General features: G+C 39.6%; 1 protein-coding gene across 3 annotated transcripts in view; it reads right to left on the bottom strand.

Moving 5' to 3' along the window:
- Positions 1 to 14,211: 14,211 nt before the first annotated feature.
- LOC118227992 (NT-3 growth factor receptor-like) overlaps positions 14,212 to 24,387 on the bottom strand; it is a 177,806-nt gene continuing 167,630 nt past the window's right edge. For all 3 annotated transcript variants that reach the window (XM_035419147.1, XM_035419148.1, XM_035419149.1), the window contains 2 exons: positions 21,059 to 21,217; positions 14,212 to 16,743 (listed from right to left, as the gene is read on the bottom strand). In XM_035419147.1, the coding sequence (XP_035275038.1) occupies positions 16,558 to 16,743; positions 21,059 to 21,217 (345 nt within the window). In that variant the 3' untranslated portion in view covers positions 14,212 to 16,557. The remainder of the gene's footprint in view (positions 16,744 to 21,058; positions 21,218 to 24,387) is intronic.

Here is a 24,387-nt window from a genome sequence, read left to right as displayed (position 1 = left end):
ACCCTAAACCTAGCTGAAATCCTAACCCTAACCTTAGCAGTTACCAAAACCCTAACCCTAACCTTAGCAGTAACCCTTACCCTAACCCTAGCTGTAACCCTTACCATAACCCTAACCCTAACAATAACCCTAACCATAACCCTAGCTGTAACCCTAACCCTAAACCTAGCTGTAACCCTAAGCCAATACCTAGCAGATACCCTAACACTAAGCCTAACACTAGCTGTAATGCTAACCTTATAACCCTTACCCTAGCAGTAACCTTAACCCTAACCCTAGCTGTAACCCTAACCCTAACCCTAACCCTAGCAATAACCCTAACTCTAACTCTAGCAATAATCCTAACCCTAACTGTAACCCTAACCCTAACCCTAACTGTAACCCTAACCCTAACCCTAACCCTAGCAATAACCCTAACTCTAACTCTAGCAATAATCCTAACCCTAACTGTAACCCTAACCCTAACCCTAACTGTATCCCTAACGCTAACCATAGCTGTAACCCTAACCCAAACCCTAGTAGAAACCTTAACACTAATCCTAACCCTAGCAGTAACCCTAAACCTATAACCCTAACCCTAACCCCAGCTGTAACCCTAACCCTAACCCTGACCCTAGCTGAAACCCTAACCCTACGCCTAACTCTAACCCTAGCTGTGAACCTAACCCTAACCCTAGCTGTAACCCTAACCTTTACCCTCGCTCTAACCATAACCAAATCCCTAACCCTAGCTTTAACCCTAACCCTAACTGTAACTCTAACCCTAACCCTAACCCTAACCCTACCTGTAACCCTAACCTTATCCCTAACCCTAGCTGTAACTGAAACTTCAATCCTAATCGTAACCCTATCTCTACCTGTAAGCCTAACCCTTGCTGTGACCCTAACCCTAACTGTAAACCTAACCCTAACCTTAACCTTCCCTGTAACCCTAACCCTAGCCCTATACTTTGCCTTAACCCTAATGTTAGCCTTAATCCTTCCCCTAACCATAACTGTAACCCTAATCATAGCTGTAACCCTGACCCTAAACCTGTATTCAGTAACTGTATTCGTATGTGTAAGGCAGCATTAGGTTTACATCTAGGGTTAGGGTTAGGGTTTCAGCTAGGGTTAACGTTAAAGCTAGGATTAAGGTTAGGTTTAGGGTTACAGCTAGGGTTAGGGTTAGGTTTACAGCTAGGGTTAGGGTTCACATTACAGTGAGGGTTACTGCTAGGGTTAGGGTTACTGCTAGGTTTAAGGTTAGGGTTATGTTCACAGCTAGGGTTATGGTTAGGGTTACAGCTAGGCTTAGGGTTAGGGTTAGGGTTGGAGCTAGGGTTAGGGTTTGGGTTAGGGTTACAGGTCAGATTAGGTTTAGGGTTACAGCTAGGGTTAGGGTTCTTCACCAATGAACAAAGGACTCTCTACCGTGTCCAATGAGGCATCCCACAACTCTTTATAACAAGCAGTTCAAATGCTGTGAAATAACAATCTTTGGCAATTTAAATGAATTGCAGAATGTTCACCCTCGTGATGTCACAATGCTCTGTCTTAAGCTGCTAGAGGGCATTGTGATGTCACAATGGTCAACATTACACCTTTTATTTTCTGTGGGGCACTATTGCCCACAAAAAGTTACATTTTTGAAACTTTTGAAACGAAACTTTTCACAAAGTACACAATTCTCGATGAAGCGGCTTGATTTGTGTATGTGGTGCAAATACTCTGCGATCCAAAAAATGGGTGCAATAAAGAAGAATAATATGTGAGATAATAGTTGTGTGATTGCCAAAGGCAACCACACTAATAATAATATCAATAATATTAATATTATTACTATTATTATTATTATTATTATTACAAGAGTATGTAAGACAGGTTTATTTGTGTCTCCTGCAGACAATCTCCTCACCAGAGCCAGTTTGCTTGAAGACCATTTGTCTTTAATATTGATTCTCCATGTGTCTTACAAACATTTAGACCTGAATGTGTGTGTGTGTGTGTGTGTGTGTGAGAGAGAGAGAGAGAGAGAGAGCGAGAGAGAGAGTCTGTGTGTGTGTGTATGATCATGGTGTGGTGCTTGTGTATTGTGTATTGTGCATATTAAAGCTTTACGGAAATTTGGGAGAAAAAACATTTATTTTAAGATGGAATAAGAAATTCTCACAAACTATGAGTCTAAAAGATTAAAATACATTTTGTATTGCTTACACAAAAGCATTACAGGATAAGTTACCAGGACTTTTTTGATCTACAGTCAGCTGATATGCCTTCCAACAATATTAGAGAGATAGGAAATATTGGATGTACATTATACCAATGGTTTGCATTAAGCCCCAGGCGAAGACCTATTTAACTTCTATCAGCTTCTAAAGTTTGTTGCCTGATCTACAGAGGTGAGGACATTAAAAAGCATAAAAGGTTGTGCTCATCTTTTCTGTCTTCAGAAAGATTTTAAATTATCATAATTAGAAAGTGGAGGATTACACTCTGCATGAAAATTACATATCTATTAAATTTAGTATGATACAAATCTCGGGGTCAACACAAAAGCAGTTCCAGGAAATGTTTAACATGAAGAGGTATTAGACAAAGAATAGGCAGGATTTTATTTTACTGCCTAGACACTCTGTAAATACTAACTCATTTAAAATGCAGTTCCTAGTTACAAGCTGTTGTACTGCATAAGATATATTTGTCTTTTTTGTGACAAGAAGGCAAAAGTGAAGGACTCCTTTTCTTCAACGATCGAGCTGTGTCACTGCACTACAATACTTCACTATGTGTTAATCATAGAAAAACCTTCGAGTTTAGTATTTACTTGACATAGCATTTCATGTCAGTACTTTGTTGTGTGTTTTAAACTGTGCATATGTGTGGATTTACTATATTGTGCATACTATATTATGCAAATTCTGAAAAATTTGGTCTAAAACTGTAAGGTATGTTGTAGCTTTTAATAGTAAATACATGTATAGTAGAGTGTCTGTGCTTGCATTGATCCTACACATGCGACACAGAAGCAGGTATCATCTTTGGTCTCACGACTAGCCAGAGATGAAGAGATGTGGTGTGTTGGCAGAGCCAGCAGCCTGCTGGGGTTAAACTGGAGGTTATCGTTAGTCTGCAGGTACAGAGAGGACCATTTCATATGGCTATAAGCCCATAGGCGCTCCTGTGCTAAGAAGTGACTCGTGTGCATTTAATATTTGGCAGTAAAAAAAAAACCCCAGAAAGACTGCTATCATGCCTTAGCCTGCACATGCTGCGTAAGAGATGTCTTCCATAAGGCCATGCTGTAGAGCAGCTGCAGGGATATGAGAGGTACCTGCTATGAAACGCCCTCCTGCACTTGCGCTGTATTACTCAGCAGCCTGATGGACAGATCATAATTTGTTCCTTAAGCCTGGATTCAATCAGCAGTTTTCCATCACAATCAAATGTAAATTTACACTACATTACTTATGCAAAAATGTTAAAAAATGTAGATTACAAATGTAAATACATTTAGTTTTCCTTTACAGTTTTTACTGGCAGTGAAACAGTTAATTTTGATTTTTTTTTTAAATTAAAATCCCACAGACATGCACACTCATATACTCCTTTTATAATTGAGTGAATTAGTACTTTTTGTCACAACTCAGATTCTTCCGCAGAGGAAGGTGAAACTGTCTTTCTGAGGTGCAGAACATGCTGCACTGCCGCTCTATGCCAATAGAGTCTTCAAGCAGCGGCGTCCTACCGTGTGTGACTTTAAAGGAAGCAGAAAATGAAATGCCACAGCAACCACAAGCCCCAGTTTGACAGGAATGGCATTTTTACAGCGTGCACAATGTATAACGTGCAATAAACACCTGCAAGCCAATTGAAAATGATGTGTTAGGAAAGCTCAGCTGTTTATGGCTTCTGGAGCTTAAGTATTCATGGCAGGGCCTCTACTGAATAAGGCATGAGAGCAATACTGGAAGTCTTCTATCCAGTAACTCTGCTTGCTGCCTAATAGTGCTCTATAATTGCTCTGCAATCAATTGGCCTTCAGGGTCCAACTGTCCATCACACATATCCACCTACATTTTAATTAGGTCCAATTTAAGCCTTACAATATCCTTAGTTTATTTCAGAGTTTTGGAATTTCTGTAAAATAAAAAAGGTGTGCTACAATGGTATGTCTTAGCAGTGTAGAGTATATTCATTATTCAAACACAAATGTGATTATTCAAATAGTTTTCTGGAATATACTTGCTTTGCTGTTTTTTTAAATAAAATCTGTATCCTATGGATACCCTACCATAGATCGGCGGCCTGTGCTGGGTATATTCCTGCCGCTCGCCCAATGCATGCTTGGATAGGCTCCAGCACCCCCCATGACCCTGCTCAGGATAAGCAGGCACGGATAATGGTTGGATGGATGTATCCTATGCAATCCTATCCAAATGCTGTGCAAGTCCAACAAAATATACACAGCTGCAAAGTTTAATGTGACCATTTCCAGCTGTGTATATTTTGTTGGACTTGCACAGCATTTGGTCCAAGATTTCCTAGCTTTCATAAATTCAAAGTCAGGATGTGTTGTAAATATATTTATACTGAGAAACAACGAAGGTCACATTCAGCAGCTTAAAAAGGAGGGCTGAATGAAAGAAAGCCCTCCTTTTTAAGCTTCTTTTTTTTAAATGAAGGTAACTCAATAAAAATGATGTGTTAATAAAAATGAAAATGACCTTAATCACACTGTACAGTAACTACAGAACAAGGTCACTTTTGATTTTCAGTTTATTTATAGAATAAGTCTACATAAATTGTCATTGGATACATACTTAATTACAGCTGTGTTTAGTTTATAGATGGATAAGTTAACGTAACACTGTGATTAAACATGACTTACAAAGAGAGGAACTCTGAGTATTTGTACACCTTGTTCCTGCAGCACTCTAAAGAGGATTGAACACACCAACAGGAATACTTGTGAGAACTGCAGAATCAGCACTTAGCTAGCACTTCTCAGGTGAAAATACATTACCATCGATGCCAGAGGGCGCCACATAGTTATTTATAACTATACATAGCTGGATGGTAATGAAAACACAAAATACCTGCACCCAACACACACAAATATAAAGACATTATAAAAGCTTGTCCTGTTCCCTCTGTTTGTTGAGTTTTAGTCCATCCCAGATGGATAACAGACCACAACAAAAGTAATTACACATATATGTATAGCAAATCGCTTTACATATTTCAATATTGGAATAAATTTATTCTGAAATACATTTTGGAAGAGAAATATATTAAGGTGAAAAGGTACACATATCATAGATGGATTGTTTCAATTTGCCTTCTGCTTCAAACATCTCCAGCACGTTTAGATGTATTTATTTTTGGCTGATAAGAAAATTTTAATTTTGAATGCTAAATGCAGTTAAAATAAAATACATTATTGATAATTGCACCTCTGGGGAAATTGTTGTTTTAACAATTGAATAATGTTGAACAAACACAATTTACTTCCCTTCAATCGTATGCAAAATATTAGGTGTCACATCATGGGTTGTATTGTACACTAATATATTTCTCTCCCACTGATATTTACCTGATGTCAGTGAATTGGTTCATGTTAAAAGGAGCAACTCTTTTTTAGGTTCCCATCCTTCCCCTGTAAACCTTGGTTGGAGATGCTGTTCCAGCAGCGCTGAGAGCCCACCTCGGATCACCTGACCAATTACGCTTTCTGTCACGATGAGATCAAACACAAAATGACCTGCTGTTGTTAGCAGATGAAAAGATAAGGCGGAATGATGTCGCCGGACATGGTTGTGGCTGGACATTTCCCAATGCTTTGTTCACATTGATTGGCTTACCAGCTTCAAGGTAGCACTGTGAGCTGGGGGCCATCCCTAGGCTTTGGGGCTTACTACTGATGTCTTTGCATGAGATGAAAGCCTTATGGCCAAAGTTGGTCTTTTCAGGACATTTAAGCATTTTTTAAGAGAAATTAAAAATGTAGAATGGCATGATCTCTTTGTTTTTTCACTCATGGGATAAAACATTTACTGACAGCCTACCTATCCGATCATATTGATTTTTTACAAAACCTATCGAACAGGACACTATCAAAAGTGGCAAACCCAAATGTGCAGCATATGAAGTGAAGTGAGGCTTAATTCCAGCTTACTGAAGTCTGGCAGACAACAAGCAATATAATGTAAATAACTCTACATTCAGACCCTTAATATTATACTCCCACATGTCCAGTATTCAACATTTAACACATAGTTTGCAGAATGTTCATATCCATGCAAAGCCGGTACCACAGACGATCAATAGTACCCAGATGCTCATCCCCTACATTCCTTCCAGCCTCTCTGTTTCCTGAATCTCTGAGGTTCCCACTGGTAAAAGCAGTTTCTGGTGCTATATTAGGGTTTGTGGATATTCAAGGTGGTGTGCTCAAGAACAGAACACGCATTGAAAGTGGTACTGTCACAACCATTCATGAGTGCTTCACAAAATGCATCGAATTGGAATGTTTCAGCTTGTATGGTTGTGAGACCAACCTTCCAATGTTAGACAGAACGGACCATCTGGTGAGTTTATATAATGTATGCTGATACTGCAGGTGGTGAAAATCCCAGGTGTTCAGTGACACCATTGCTGTTCCTGGGACAACCACGCAGATGATGGTATAGGTGTCAATAAAATTCTAATGTATGCTAAATTATAAACTAAGAATACAGGGAGTGTATTTTTAAATGCATTACGTAAAAAGTGTCATAGAAATATATCAGTCATTGAAAGCTTGATATCAGAAATGTCTTCCTAAATTTAAAAATGTATTCTGAATGTATAGTGCATAAAATTAGTCATACTATATGCTAAAGACATTGTCCAATACTTTTTTCTGCCTACTGCAACATGCATTCATTTTAAGAGAATATCCGTTCATTGGGATTCAAACAACTAGATGCAAAATAAACACAAAATAATTGTTTTACATGGAAATTCAAAAGGATTATTGTACCTAATCAAATCACTGTATTAATTAAAAACTCTATGTTTGGGCAACAGAAATGAGCAAAGGTCGAATCAAAAACACAAAAGAAATGTATCTCAGTTGTGTAAACTGTGGAATGTAGTACTAATGAATGCATAATTAAAATTTTGTGGGTCATGTTGAAGCTACAGATACATTGGCTGTCTCAAATAAGCTGTTCTAAAATCAAGTAACTGGAATTTTATAAATAAGAACTATTTTTCCATCATTACATGGTAACCTTGTATTTACATTGCAACTGCAGACTAAAACTGCCCATATACTGTTGCCATTACTAGATTTACAGGGACAGATGCTACTGTAGATCATCACTCAGATAGAAATGCAACCTGTACCAAGGAATATATAGCCTAGTACGATACAACAAAAAAAGTCTGTGGACATTCTTACGTCTCTCCACCAGAGGATCACCTGACTACATGGCTGTCAATAAGGAAACTGACAGAAGTTTATTCACTGAATATTATATAATATTCACTCTCTCTCACTCAGTGGTATTTTTTTTACAAAAGGACAAGTGTTCTCTAAAAACAGAAAATGTGAAACAAAAACAATGAAACTACGCAAGGCTAAAACAGCCACAATGTAATAACTCCGTCATACTGCCTCATTGCACCCTACTCTGGACATGATGTAATGTGCAGAAAAAGGCTGGACCATGTCAGAGCTCTACCAGCCTGACTGAGATCAGCCTTCCCACTTTTTCCTGGTTTGCTTTTCTTCAAAGACTCTGTACACGCAGATAGACTGCCCAGCAAGTGCTGCTGATAGTTTGCCAAAGCCCTAAGCTATTTGTTATCTGATGCACTTCATTTCAAGAGAAATGTGACACTGTTTTCTGGATACCTTTCTCCTCTTTGAGATGAAAAACCAACCATCCTCATCGCATAAAACAAAAGCAAAAGCTTGTTTTTTTTAGACAGGCGGCAGGTGGCAGGACAGCTGACCCAACCCTGAATTAGTCACATCTGATACACATGAGTAATATGACCCTGAATATTACATGGAATAGCAGCTGGTTTGGGTTCTATCCCATTTTTGTTCAGTCAGTGCAAGAAATGAACTGAAATTTACTTCATGGATTGAATTTCAATTCATGTCCTTAATTGGCCAAATTGAAATGGAATTGACTGTAAACGTGGTTGGCAGACACTTAAAAAAAAAGCTAATATGCTGCTCACAAATGTTTGTGTATGTGTGGGCAAATTTGGGTGGGGCTAGAGCTATAAGTGGTAACCAACCTATGTTGAGTTGCCACGGAAATCATACCTATTACTTCCTAAAAGGTAATATTAATTCAATAGGTTGAACCACCAATTCTTGAAAACCATACCAGAAACATACTTTATAATGTGTCAAATGAAAATTAAATGAAATCCAAGACATGGAAATTGAACCCTCTCAGGCAAGGGTGCATAATGCTTTGCCCTTTTTTTCAACAGTACAATGGGAAAATTACTTTCAAAGACAAGCCTAGCTTACGGCAGTAATATGATTTATTTTCTAACCCAACTTTGGCGACCATAGGACCATGAATTCCCTTGGTTCAGACTTCTGACAGAGCTTGGAGAATCAATGTGTACTACAAGCACTTCTTAAGTACTGTGGCAATGAAAATACAGTATTTCCATTGCATTTACCAGCACATAGCCAAAAGAAAGTGACTTCACAATGTGAATGCAATCCATTTTCATTGCTTTTTAATTGTTACTTTTTATTTTTCCATGAAACTAAGGATCTGTTTCAATCAATCTCTTTGGAGCTGGAGTTCTCATTCAAATCTGTTTCAAAGTCCTATAAAAAACATGATTTTCATCTGAATTCAGTACTTTGGCATCGTGCTTCTAAATGGCTGCAGGGCTGGCAGTTATTCTGATGAGGATAGGTTACCCTTTGAAAATGACAATGCTCTCAGTTTTTCTCTGATCCACCTAATTAGAGGTAACTAATGGCTGGATAGCATGCAACAGATTATAAACAGAAGTATATCCAACGTGGAGTCAATCACTGATATTACATTCCCAGTAGTGAGTCTAGTTATAGAGTGCAAGATCATTACAAAGAATGAACAGGGGAGTGACAAAAATGGTAGCTATTAGATGTTTTATAAATGTTCATGAGCAACTTTATGAATAACCACATTTTTGATTTGGTTCTGCTATGGCATACAGCAAGTGTGCTGCACACCCAGCCAATGTTTTGAGTTTATGTTCATCACCTTATCCTTCTGTCCAAGCCACATAAAAGGTTTGCGGACCTAAACTACAGCTAGTCCTTTTCAGTTTAGTCATCATGTGAATATCCCATTTGCTCTACCTGGATTACTACCCATTTCATGAATATCAGTCATAAGGAGGGGGAGGGGGGCGGACAGTTTGCATGACAACCAGTTTTTTGCGCATTCAGATGTCACAAGACAACTGTAAAGAGAGAAATATTTTCAGTTCGTCCAGTTTATCTTTAAAATGAAGAATTTTTAAAAGTATTTATTTGTTCTTCCTGGAATACTACTCTCTGCACAGACACAATTTATGTTGAGTAGGGGGAGGGGGAGGAAGTGGGTTGGAAAAAGTTTCAGCAACAACTGTGTCACAAAATACGCTAACAGACGGGAACACGGTAAGTCCATCAGCTGTTCTTTTCCAAATAATTACCCTCAGTAGACAGCAATGTGACAATATGGGTATGAATATGCTGGATGCACACAGTTATGCTGTTTCATGGGAATGAAAGCCTCCATAGTAGGCTTTCTCCTGGCTCCGCTCTCCCCTGAGTCCATGTCTGAGAGGCCAGTCCGAGACTGCTTCAGCAGCCTGTGATTATACACACTTCAGAGGCACCGGATCAAGTGAGGATGCAAATTAAAAACTGCCTCTTCATTTGTTCCTCAACACAGCTAGGACTTTTAATGACAAGTGGGAGGAGAAAACTCCTGAACCAATTTCCAAAAGCTCGGAGACGGGCTAATTTGTATAATTTAACCTATATTTACCTTGCCTGGAAAAAAAGGAATACACGTAGTAGACATTCTGGCATACTGTTCTTTCTCACTCCAGATTATAAATAGGGACATACACTACTTAAATACACAAAAAAAATTCTCAAGGATCAAGGATGATCGTTGTAAAGCTCATCATTCCAGGAAAAAAAGGCCATATTATAGCAGTGGCACACCACATGAAATAATAATAATAATGTAATTGAAGGTTTGGCATACATTTAAAGAAAGATGGAGAGAAATGTCCAATATGAGTGAAGTGAAGCCTAAAAGGTGTATAAATACAGACACCTTTCAGATAGATAAGAGTTTCACAAAATAAATCAGCCACAAGGTAAAGGTGAATATGCTTTGAGGTACAGCATGTCCTTACCTTGCTGCAATTAAGACAGAGAGCATGTCCCTCACAAAAGAGACAACAGAAGAAAAACTGCCCAGAGACGCCGGCCCTGTAACCTGAGAGACAGAACAAAAGCTTACAGCATTTGCTTCCCTTTGTTCTGAACTGACACATATTTTACCTGCTTCTGCAGCAATGGCTGTCCCACTGGACACAATGCTCAAAACTATTAGCACCACTGCCAGGTGGAAAAAAAAGAAAAAAAAGCTGAAAGAAGAAGCTGAATCCCAGACAGGGCTCTAACCTGTATTCCACCCTAGATGCGGGCTGGGTGAGTTGAGTTGGAGGGGAGGGGGCACCGTCTATCGTGGACACAATGTGTGGTTTTTTTTTTGTTGCTTTAGTTGCCCCCCACCCCCACCCCACCCCACGAGACAGATGATGCCCTAGGCAACCGCCCCTTGTCGCCCACAACTGGCCCTGATCCCAGCTTTTGGTAACAGGACTCTGGCTGTCTACTCTCCTCCAGTGAGACCGGGCGGAGAGGTGGGCCGGTTCGCCATTTGTTCGAGGGTTCCGTTCCAGCCCTCCCACGTCCCCACCCATTTTCGGCACACAATGCATCCCTCACATCTCTGACAGACCGGGAAGAGGGCAGAACACAGGAGGGTTAGAGCCGTGCAATCGGACGGGGGTTGCCCCTTGCATTCCAATGAGGCTGCATCAGAAAACTCCCACCGCCAAGGTTAATCTAGATGTCGGCATCTGCTGACAGCGCGGGAGATTGCTCCGGGGTGACATCCCATTTGAAGTCTTAATGCTGCCGTCGATTTCCTTCTGCCTCCAGGAAATGAAGGAGGATTTGCCTTTTGCTGGGTGTATGTACAACTGTACCTTGCAAAACTATACTCACACTCCATTTTTGCCTCCCTCCCTTCTCGTCCTGTTCGGTAAAAAGCTTGTCTTTGCTTTGGGTTGACAGGCTCAAAGTGAACCTTCATCTCCGGCACATGCGCACACATACGTGTATACACGTGCACGCAGACATAAATCCACACCAACGCCTTTCTGAAGCATACTGTGTGTGGAGAATGCCAAAGTAGCAATAAGTATTCCTCTGAGTTCGGGACACTGGCTCTGTATCACTGCACTAATTGGAAACTATTAACTATGCAAATTGTAGACCTTAACAAGGCCACTACAACATCCTTATAAAATATACAATTGTTCTTACCTTGAGAAGAGTAGTAGTACATGTCACACTATCTTTGTAGTAGTTTGTCTTAATGTTTCTTGACAAAGATTTAATGTGAGTCAAAATTATATCATTATAGGAATGACAAAATATAGCAGTGCCTTTCTATTTTTATTACTGACTTCTTTTGTGATGAATCACCTCCTGTCTCTCCCACAGAAAGACATAATCACAGCTTTTTAATGCCGTACTTCAGGATATATATATATATATATATATATATATATATATATATATATATATATATATATATATGTATATATATATTTTTTTTAATTTTAATTGAAGGCTTTGATTTTGGTGTTTCAAATTACCAACAGGATGTATTGAGAGATCGCATACCGCTTCCTAATATTGGCAAGTGCAGTATGCCATTCAACTCTAATGTCCTTCTACAGTGACTCTACTACTCCCAAATTCTACAGAAAAGATTTATTTTTCAGTAGAATTTTTCAGTAGCATTCAAGGCTTCTTAACCATGTCACATGGGGTCAGGGGCAGTGGGGGTGGTTCTAGTAACAGTGAGGTTTGCACCTTTGGGCTACACAGAACGCAAAGAGAGCTTTTTACGAGCGCAATGATCCGGTTTTCTTGGACCACTTCACGGGTCTCCTGTGAAAAATGACGACTTAAACCTTTATCAGCTGTGGGGGGAGACAGAGCACGACTATCCCAGCTCCCTCCTCTGTGTGCCAGCCAACGCACACAAATGCCATCCCACTCCACTGAGCTAACATTTGACCTTGGGGGATTAGGACAGACAGGCCATCATATCTGGAAAGCATCTGAAGATCCAAAAACTCATTTCATTGGTAATTTCCATCCATTTCTGCGAGGTGAAGCCATTTGGTTCGCTGTAACCTTTGTCACCCCTCTTGTCACTCTTACTCTTCCTTGATCATACTGCCCAGAACCTGAGTGGCAATCTCTTTTTATTCTTTTTTTTTGTCAAAATTAATTTATTTTCTTTGCCAATGGCTTCAGAGGGCAAGACGAGTTTGCATAAAGATACATTTTCTTTATTACTCTCACTGTCAATATTATACTCCTTATTTGGGTCATTGAACGCTGATTAGCTTCAAGGTAAATGGACTGGAAATTCTCGATTTGTCTTGTCTCTTCAGGTTGGTACAGGTGCCCAATGACATTTCAGAACTAATAGGACTCAGTAACAGGACTCAGCCTGAGGAATTAAAACATTCTGCACAGCCCTGTACCGCCCACTGCTTCATCCCTCTGTTTTAAGGAATAGCCAAATCATGGGATGGGAATCATTTAAAACTTCAAGCATCTTCTATTGGAGTGAAAATATAAATCAGCATTCTGTTGCAGCTTAAAATACATAAGCTATAAGACAATCTCATTTTTTTTTGGGGGGGGGGGGGGGGGGGGGTTCTATAGTGACACGCATTTGGACGTGAGCCCATAAATGGAAGGGGGGAAAAAAAAAAATTTGCGCAATGATTGTGTTACATAACCACAGCGGGCTCCTCAGTGACGCCTTTCTCTGTCTTCACACAACAGGTGCACTGCTTCCTCCTCGTCTCCGCAGCCAAAAACAAAGCCAAAGCGAGCTCTGTGCCTCCGCACTTCCTGTGTTCACAGCTCGGCTGCCTGAGTACCCTCGCCCGCAGTCGGGAGGGACAATGGAGCGCACAGAGAGTGCGTTACCACACCATGAATGAGATATCACTCAAGCCTTTCCCCCTCCCTAGCATTCCAAATGAGACCGATCCTAAGCCACTGCCTAACAAACCCTCTGAAGCACCTACATTTAAATGTACTTTTTTTTGTGCCTCCATATTAAATTAAAAAATGAGCACAGTGGAAAGGATCTCCCTTCATATCTCACCAGAGGCTGTTACCAGACTCAAAAAGTGGCAAAAGAAGCAGATACCCAGGAGGGGTACTGCAAGGTGATTTATGAAAACCTCACTTTACAGAAGAAGTCAGCTTTAGAATACAGCGCCGTGTTGATAGTTCTTATGTTAGCACGTCCCGTGCAAAAAAAAAATGTTTAATGGTCGAACTGTAAATTAATTTCCCACTGGATATATGACACAACAGACTGGAAAATTATTAATTTCAGGATCCTTGTGGATTAAATTATATTATCAGGATAGGGGAGGAGACAGGTCCATATATTCATAGCAATATTTTCAACATTCAACGCTTTCTCCTACATTAATTCGGGCCATATTCTCAGAAACTGGAAGCAACATATGTTGGATTAGCAAGACACTTGTTGCATTACATCACGTGTGCGCATGCTGTATGCTGTAAGCGGCTGCAGAGGAGTTCTGTTGAATTATAACCAGTCAAGGGTGTTTACATTAAGTCACTCATGACTAGAGTTTCGTATCTGAGCACAGGGGCACGTGTTAGGTCGGTGATAGCAGGCTTTTTACCAGCAAGAACCATATTAACAAGGATGAGGGTATGCCTACCAGGGGAAATCTCCTGTCTATCACTCCTGGGACTGTGTAGCCACACAGCCAGGCAAAGTGTAAATCAATGAATAACTACATCAGGACAGCAGCAGGCAGGGACACCAATGCACAAAACATCTTATCACATATCAATAGCCCTTTACATTTCTCCTTTAATATGGCAAGAACCAGCTCACAAAATATGGAAAGCCAAAAAACAAGGTCACAAGATGAACAAATGTTCCAGCTGTCCTCACTGGCTGGCTGAGAGTCCCTTTATGTGTTATAAACCTGAACGCAAAGGTTAGGGACAAGTATATATTCCATTTACAATTTTAGAAAGGGCGGATATATAAAGATACAGAGAAAGATCCAAAGACTTAAGACAAGATAGGTGATTATGAAGAGCACACAAACATTTATGACACAAGGAAGATCATAAAAGAAGCCAGACTGGCTAAGTTTTGTAGAGTCGTGTTAATATACACATTTAATGCTGACATCGTATACACTGTAATATGAGTAATATGCGTATGTGGTAATATTAGTGCTGACATGATGACCGAAACTAAATTTGCACTGAATTAAACTAAAGTCAGTTTATGCCCATATGGAATAACTTTGGATGCATCACTGTAACTTACTGAATTCAGATTTAAGCTCAACTTCATTTTATGACGAGAGAGTACGTTAATGCAATGTCTTAGTATTAGCCATCACAACACAATGTTCACAATAGCTCTTTACCTCTTCACTGATACCTAATGCTTTTGGTACAATTACTGTGTGTGCCAAGAAAGCAAAATATTAGAACAGGTGAACAGGATAGATGAACTGCCATTAGCCAATGGAATAAATGTAAAAATAAAAAGGTTTTAAATGCTGCATCGATGCACATAGCTATGTCACAAGACTGAATAATACAGTGGTATCTATTGTAGATGCCTCAGCCATGCCTTACAATATCAAAACTGCAGTTATTGTAAGTGTCATAATATCACTCATTATGTGTCATGGAAATTAGGCTTTGATCCACATGAATAATTATTTACACTGGCCTAGAAATTACCCCGTCTGTTGGACATTGGTCTTTATCGCATTACTTCCAAGCTCATGGAATGATGTACATGGAAAATGCACTCTATATCAACGACTCAAAGACAGAAATGGAATGTATGGAAAAACATGGAATGTCTGTAATTGATATTGTGTCCATTAAATTGCCATTCTAAATAAAATATTCAGATTCTCTGGTACTTGTGTACCATTGCTAATTCTACCCATAAAAATGTCATTTCTGTTTTTAATATTTTAAGAGGAGTAAAAAGGTTTTTTTTTTATGATACTAATTTTGGGAAGGATGTATAGTTTAATATAATATTCTTCAAGGAAACAATGTAAAATTAAAGAAGGCATTATGCCATATCTCCTGCTGGAATGGCAGAAGAAACAATGCATCAAGTCATCATGTCACCTCAGCAATCTGGTGTCAGACTCTGACTCTCCATGGAACTTAGTTTTATCCTGTCTCAGTTCCATTACAAAGCTTAAATACAACTTTGTGGTAAGAAGAAAATGAGGCATCCTTAGTGTAATATAAAACATACATTCTATGACCATGTCCAAAAGAAAATATTGAAGAGGATTCTTAAAATATTTATAGAATTAACTCACCATAACAGCACACCAAGGAGCTAAAATAATCTAAATAGGAAAAGAAATAAGTTAACATAATTTGTGACACGTATAGAAATTTACATTATGTACATTCAGTTATTAAATTAGGTTGTTTGTAATGATTGGTGGGTCCTTCTTTCCCAGGGTTTCTTCATTTCACCCACATGGTTGTGTTTTTCTTTCCCTTAGAAACAGAAAGCCCCGTTGGATGTCTCCTCTGGTGTCAGAGATAAGATCCAGCCAATCAGAGTGCAGTAAGGCTTTCTTCAGTAAGTCCTGGCCAATAGTCTGACTCTAAAAAGGTGATATACCCTTAGCAACAAATATGGCAGACATCCACATGTTGAGAAAGAAAAAACTAAATAAATAAAAATATATATTATATTTATATATATATATTTATCAAATAAAAAACACTGGGGAGTTTAGTCTTCGATCAGGCTGTTGGGATACCAAAAGCAAACACGTTGGTTCTCTTCCAGGCTTTGTTTTTTAAAGTCATTTTTTCTTTTTTCTTTTTATTTATTTTATTCTTTTTTTTTGCTTTTTTACTTTTTTTTAAGGAGGTCGCTTTTAAGAAAAAAAGGGAAATTCCTCTTCTTACAGTAGAACTCTGTACATTTTGTATATAGGTAAACAAAATGTAAAAGTGTTTTTTTAAAGAGCGTTATCCTGTGTATCGAAAGGCGTAGCAGGCACTTGAGTCTATCCCCATCTCGTTGGTGTTTGACAGTGGAGCAGTAAGGTACATGTTGTTTGGTTTTTCCTGGATTGTGTTTGTCTGTCCGGCACAGACAGACACACGGGCGGGGCCCACCGTGGCTAGCCCAGGATGTCCAGGTAGACGGGCGTGGCCTTCCCCAAGGCATACAGGATCTTCTGGATGTCCTTGATGGTCAAACGCTGCTGTGGTTCCCTCTGCCAACATCCCAGCATGATGTCATACACCTCCTTAGGGCAGACTCGAGGCCTCTCCAGTACACGACCTTGTGTGATGCACTCGATGACCTGCCAAGAGGACAGTGAACAGGTCAACATACCTGTAGAGCCATCAGTGCAAACTGGACGCTAATTTTATTCTCAAGGCCTTGTATAATATATAGTGAATTTACAGCAATACACACGCTCACAGACACACACGCATACACACAAACACACACGCACGGACGCACACTTCTTGAATGATTACTTCATTAATATTACTAGAATTCAACAAGCATATATTTTTTTAATCAAACTGCTTAATTTGATATGATAGCCTAAAGATGAATAAACAAAGCAAAGTGAACAAACACCATAATTACAAGTGCGGACCTCTTCATGTGTTTGATATCACCTGTCCAGCTAGCCTTTGGTTTTTGCATTTCAGTGTGCCCGTTTTCCCTTGGGTGGTGGCAGAAATCTGTCAGCTTCATATTGATTTAATGGGTCATGCTCAGGAGATAAAATAGGGGCCTCAAAGTCACAAAGCAGAAGGACTAATCATATACTCCACGCTGCACAGAGACTGCTCAGGGTCAATCACAGTGAAATTAACAGTCACCATTAAATCAGCATTTGACCCAATTCTGGGCCACACTGAACACAGAACGATGCTGATTATATTTCAGCTACAGTCGGAAGTTACATTCCCATACAAAAGTCACTGCGGGTTCACCAGGGAGTACTAAAAATAATCAGGTTAAAAATAATAAATACGCTTCTGTAACACCAATGCAGACAGGCTTTACTATTGACTTTCTGCTGCAATATCTCATGCTTTGAGGAAGCTTCGCCTGTTCCTTTCGTCAAACTAGCCATTCACAAGCAAGAATGGTTGTTAATGAGTTATGTATTGTGCATATTTCAACTGTGTCCAGCCACGTGGCACATTTAAAGACCAGACATGTTGCTTTCCAAAGGAATAATGCTTTAATAAATTTGTCTAACCTTATTTTTTTTAACTAAAGTTATTATTTTTTCATCAGCATTCTATGATCCACAAATCACATTTGGTAAGATACCGTAAGTACAATTAAAATGACAGAAAATGGGTGAACTGAAACATAATGCGGTAATCTTTGTTGAGACTTGGTGATTGGTCAACAAATGAATGATATTAATGTATAAAGCAGTATGCCAGTGCCACACTGTTTAAGTGAATGCAAATCACATCTTTAAGGAAAATGTTCAAAAGACCTTGGAGATATTCAATTTGTTCACCCATCCCTTGCATTTGTATTCACACCACTGAGTCAAATTTCTGAAGTGCTGTGGACGGAATGACCCAGTATGTTTGGCTGATTAACCTTTTGATTCATAATCTTTTTTGTTCCATTACCTCTCCAACAATGCCAGCTCTGCACCTAATGAAAGAAGTTAGCAGGAAGCTGATCAAATAATGTGTTAGATAAAACTGAGCTTCCTTTAAGCAAGACATGTTTGGATTTGTCTTGGACCATGTGATCACCAAAATCATAAAGAATAATTTAATGGATCTTCACAGCAACTATGATATTGATTCCTTGCACCGTTGAATAAATGGAAAGGTCATAATTCAACAAGTGATTTTCTGCTCAGGTTTAAAGAAATGGATCTAAATTAAGTTGTTTTTTTATATTGCGTTTCAAAGCAAAATGTGTCTGATTATTCTAAACGTATCAACTATTGATGCTTTAATTTCCCATTCAACAAATGCAACATTCAGAGGGTCAAATGGGTTACATGTTCTTAATAAAGCTGCTTGGACACGATCGGCGTCAAAACACTCGACATGGTGTCAAACCATTAAATCTGATGGAGAGGGTGTTGATGCCTGACCGGGCAGCTAAGCCTGGCATAGTGCACAGCTCAAAATTGATGCAGAGCTGTGATCTTCAATGTTCAGATCTTTTGAACTTTAGCCTTGCTTGAAGCTGACCTTTCGTAGCACGTCCAATCACATCAGCTGTGTATGCAGCAGGCAGATATAAACATGGCAGAATAGCTAATTCTATATGTCTTGCCATTGTCCTGAGCTGTATAACCCAAAAATAAGTTTGACCTTGGGGAAGAGGAGGCAGATAAGTAGTCAGCTGGGGCTAGCTGGTGCTACTATAGTTTGCTATTCTGTATTATCGCTATCAACATTGAACCCCCAACTAGATTGACAACTGTTGTCATTTTGGGACAAACCCAAGATTTTCGCTTTCACAAAGCAAGTTCACAATTTAGCATTATATCGCAGAAAACTGACTACTATCATCAGTTGTTAAAGTTCTCCAAAAAAACAGCTTTCCTGGATGGGTGACATCAAGTTTCAACGGCTGGCGGCACTTCATTCTTGTGTAGTCACTCACCACCTTACTTGCTGTCGGAGGCAGCATTTGACTCTTGTCATGCGAAAGTGGCTGAAGCCCGCTTTAAACTAGGAGCATTGCAAATTAAATGCAAAGATTACTCTCACAAAATGCAGTTAGACATGAACATTAAGTAATGCCGAATTATTTTTTTTCCTGGCACAGCATCAATATTTTACTACAGGGTATTTTTGGTCATGAGTGAAGAACAATTACACCACCAGACAAAGGCTTAACTGCTGAGCTAAGGGTTTTGGAGCCTGGTACGCACCGGGCCCAAGGAACGTGTCTCTGTTAGTGTAAATGACTGTGCTGTGTAGTCTGCAACACTACAACAGAGAGCAGTGGCTGTATACTGTAGAGGAAATGTATTCACTTTAACACCCACAGGAGAAGTTAATGAAGCCAGTCAGAACTGTAATTATTTTCCCCTTTCTCAACTCAAAATCTTTCTTGACGTGTATCAGCATGGGGAAATTGTGTGCTACTCTCCAGGGGCCTCATTTATCAAATGAACCTATAGTCAGCGATTGTGAAGTGTCCACACACATTTCCAGAGAAGTATCTGTTTCATCAAAATGAACATGAATGTGCAGTACCAACGATCAAATATTTACAACATCTCCAGACCTGGAGTAAACACATTTCCTTATGGCAAAAAAGCAACATTGCAGGTCCATATGATATTTTGACAGTTCGACCACAAGAGATACAGTGGACCATGTAATATCAAATCTAGGTAAAAACAATAAAAACAATCTTTCTAGTGCCACTATGGGGGAACTAAATGGGAAACTACGTATAAAAACATATAAAAGGCTGTAATTTCTACATGGCATTTCTCACAGCATTTACTCATTTACATTCAATTGGGATTTACCAACATTTACCAATAACAAAGAATGAATAAGACGTAACTTATGTGTATGACCACTTCCAATAAACAAATACAGCAACAAATCAACAAATTATTGATTAATGGGGTCCTATATCTAATCATCTCTTTTTACTCTTTTTTTATTTTTTACATTGTACACTATTGAAACTCTATTCTTTTCAACCAGAATAGGAAATTACAGATTACTATTCATTCCATGTGATAGACAAGCTCCAAGAGTGACAGGTTGCAACTACTTATGCATGGTTCAAATACAGGGGCACATAGACCACAGGCAGTTCCAATGCTGCTAATGTGAGAGAGAGTGTGATGGGCACCAAGGGGAAAAGGTCACCTTGAGGCAGTAATTGTCTCACTGACGTATCCATGTATGGTGAGAAGAGAGGCATACATGGTGCTGGGAGCCTCTCATCAGATCTTATGCATAAAATCATGCGTAATATTTTATGTTTTTTATTTGCGGTTATTTCTGATGGCTTAAAGGCAGATGGTCCATTTGAATTAATGGAATCGTAAGTGACGTGACAATGAGCAGCCATGACAGTTGCAGCTAGAATTAGCATCCTTTAATTGCCTCACTCTCCTTGAATAAGCTGGAGTTCTAATCGTTTCTCCTCCAGGGTTAAAATATAGTGCAAATAGCTTCTCTGAAAATAGACAAATTCACTTCTTACACAACACATGGTGCTGTAGATGAGCCCTGGGGCTATGACTTGTTGCCTCCTCATTAGCATTTCTCTTGAACTTTGGATAAAAGCATCATTGTTCTCGTCACTGCTCCACGCAGGGCAGAAAGGGTTTTTACAACACAGCTCCAGAATATGAAGTGAATATTAAATTCAATTAAAAAAGTAAAGAATACATAAGAAGGAAATTGGCCACTCTGTAGCAAAAATCAAACATGTGACTCCAGAAACTGAGAGCACATGATATTCATAACAGCGCAAAAACATGCAAACTAGACATTAGTGCTGACAAGATATTAGTACATTGACAAATGTATACACAACTCAAGTGAGATAACCAGTGTGATGATAATTCTCTTTGATGCACTGAATGAGAGAACAGCTTACACAAGTCTAGCTACATACAGTGCTTATGTACATACCTCATTATTGGCCAGCTGAAACCATGGCTGCTTCCCATAGGTGAAGATCTCCCATAGAATGACTCCAAAGCTCCACACATCACTCTCTGTGGTGAACTTCCTGTACATGATGCTCTCAGGTGGCATCCAGCGAATGGGCAACATTGTGTGTCCTCCCACCTATGACAAACATGCTTTCATCAGTGCTTAAATCCCATCATTCATGAATGACATTAAATATTACCCAGAAGTGAGATTTCTGTTACACCCAGATAAGGCACGCAGGTATTAATGAGCACTTAACCCCCTGTCTGTCAGGGGCAAGTGTCCATTTTTTACTCCTTGCTATCACAGATGAGCATCCATCATTACTGTACACCCCAACTATCAGAGCCCACCTGTCATCGCCACTTAACCCCCCACTGAAAGTATCAAAGAGAAACATCCATCAGACCTGTTCTCCTACCTGTCGGATAGGCATTCAGTACAACTGTACACCCAACAATCAAATTTTCATCAGCAGGTTAAACCAAAGTACTGTATATCAGAGAAAATCTTTCATCCAGATTTAGCCACATCATATCAGGGACCAGTTTTTGTTAGGACCCAAGAGAACGCCCCACACACAAGAAATATTCCACTCAGCTTTACAATAGATTATAATGGAAGACTGCGTAGTTTATGAACATGTTTCAAACGCGTGAAACAGCAATCATAACAGTATGGAACAACGCATGCAGAAAAATGAGCGATAAAAATGAACTATGGGAATGAAAGCACACTTCCGCTGGCTCGTTATTTGAGGAACTACACAGTGGACAGCTGGAGGCTTCTCCAGAGATTCTTGACAGATTTCCCTGCACTGATCTTAGGTAAATATCAAGTTTTGAAATATTTTTTTTCTGTGGATCCACAAAGGAAAACAGACACCATGCCTAAGATATTCAGAGCAAGAGAGAATCAATGAGGCCAAAGGGGAATTTTTCAAAGGAGAAGAAGGCAGGGCTTTGGAAAAAAAGTAATCTGTTAAAAGACTGTTTGACTGTTTTAACTCATGCACCACCTTAATATGTAGTCATGCCGCCCTCCAAAACATTGCCCCTTCGTAACTAGATATTAATGGATAAAACAATAATGATCATCACAGCACTCAGATTTCATTAGCCTGAATTGTTTTCAAATCTATTTCCTATTCATGTCAATTGCACCGCATTAATCATATCTATGGCAGTGTGAACAAGACTGACGTTTCAGCAAGCTGCTTGGTATTGTTCTTTTCAACATTAAGTGGTGGCTCCACATTAATTACAGCGGTCATTGATGTTGAAAACACGTATGGTCGTGGTGCTGATTAAATGTGTAAATACGGAATTGTGTAAATGGGTAATTACAGAATGTTTGTTATCCACCATGGCTAAACCACACTTACATATATTATACTGCATTATGAAGCAGTGTAATGATATTAGAACAGAGTGACAGAGTGGAACATTGTCAGGTACGCACAATTACCATAAAGAAACACAAAGGGTGAGACGCAAAACTAAAGGCTCAAACTCCATCAACAGGTCACAGAACTTTCAATGTCTGCAGCAGTGACTTTCAAAGGATGAGTGTACACTGCAGATATGTGCAAAGAGCTGTGGGAGCATTTGGTAAATGACAGACAGACATCCACCCATTGTGGCCCAAAATATGGAGGATCAGCCCTCAGCTCTCCCTGCACAAATTTCAGAGAGACTAGCTCCGCACCACAAAATGAAATAATCCACACACATTAATTTTTCATGGTAAACTGCACTGGTCACATTGGTGAGTTCTTTCCCTTGGCGTCCCACAACTCCTACCTTCAGTTTCTACTCCACTTCACCCTAATTAGCTTCTGCTAACATCACTCCATCTACTCCATACTCTTCTATATGCTTCCCATCATTCTCTGTTATCCTCTTACACAATCTTGTATAATTGCTGCACAATTGCTGTAACATCATGCAGTGATTTGTGAGGGTGTAAACTAGAATTCACATCATCCAAAATGTATGCAGGCAACAGTCACTTCTTTTCTGTTCTGTAGTCCAGCAGCTGAACTGCACAGCTGTAGTGAAGCAGATTGCAGCTGCCCGATTATCCACAGAAGTTAGTACTGAGCACCAAGGTAGGGGAAACCTTTTGTCTATTATGCATCTCTCCATGGGTCACAGAGCCAATATGCCAGCAATAAACTATAATTGTTGTCTTGTTTACAAATATAGAAAAATATTTTACCAGTCAGGTCAGCCCCAAGTATTGTTTTAAAAAAATATATAATTAACAGGCCATTTTTATACAATCTACAATATCTGCAAAATTCTGGTCTTAAGAATACCCACCATGTTGTATAAATGAGCCAGAGACTGCAAAGTAGGGTCATGATGTGGTCATGAAGTCTGGGCTGGGTCCGGATCGTCCACTAAACACATGCAATACAGTGATGCTCAGTGATGCAAACTGTCCCTGATTAAAAAATTTTAATATTGTCTAAATGACAAAAGATATATTTTGACCATATGGGTACCGTTGTCTTACATTGAAATGGGTGGATGAAAGACCTCTACTGGAGCCAACTGCAATGGAGCTAGGGAGCAATGTCTCTCAACATGACCAGCAAGTGAGCAAGAAGCCTGTTTTTGGCCACTTGGTAAATTCTAGGAATCCACCTGAAGAGAGTTTTCTTTTTATAGCATGAAACTTTTTAATAGCCCAGGAAGTCTTTGCGCATTTACCTTGAGCTGAACAAGCAAGATCTGCAAAACAGAACTGTGTATATCACACTATGGTATCAGTGAAACTCCCCTTTCTCAATGCAATATTTATGCACATGACATGGAAGTCATTGGGGAACAATATCACTGTTGCCTTTGCCAGCTCTTCCGTCTGCACGTATTTCATGTCCTGCTATTTTCTGAGGGGCTGGCTCATCTATGGAGTGCTGTTCAGTCTTGGTGTTTCTGCTCCGTTGACTGCTCCACAGCAGTTCTCTCTAACACAGGGCCATTTTCTAGATGAGCACAGCTTGCTGTCCCAGCTAACTGTAGAGACAGCAACACGAAGACCGCGCACCGACCGTCCTCTCGCAAGATTGACCTCGAATCCTGATTGCGGTTTTCTCATCGGGCGAAATGTTCTCCCCGCCCTGCACATCCCACGCCGGACTGCAGAGATCTTTAGCAGTGGCATGTTGGCACACATTGTGCTCACAAGTGGCTGACCATCTACTAAGAGGCCAACATTTCATGTGTGTACACAGAAAGGCTGAGAGACAGGAAACCAGGCTAGTCATTAGCACAGAAATGAAGGAAGCCAGGGTTACA

Source organism: Anguilla anguilla, chromosome 5 (genome assembly GCF_013347855.1).
Source record: "Anguilla anguilla isolate fAngAng1 chromosome 5, fAngAng1.pri, whole genome shotgun sequence".
Lineage (NCBI taxonomy): Eukaryota > Metazoa > Chordata > Actinopteri > Anguilliformes > Anguillidae > Anguilla > Anguilla anguilla.
This window is presented reverse-complemented; position numbering and strand designations above follow the sequence as displayed.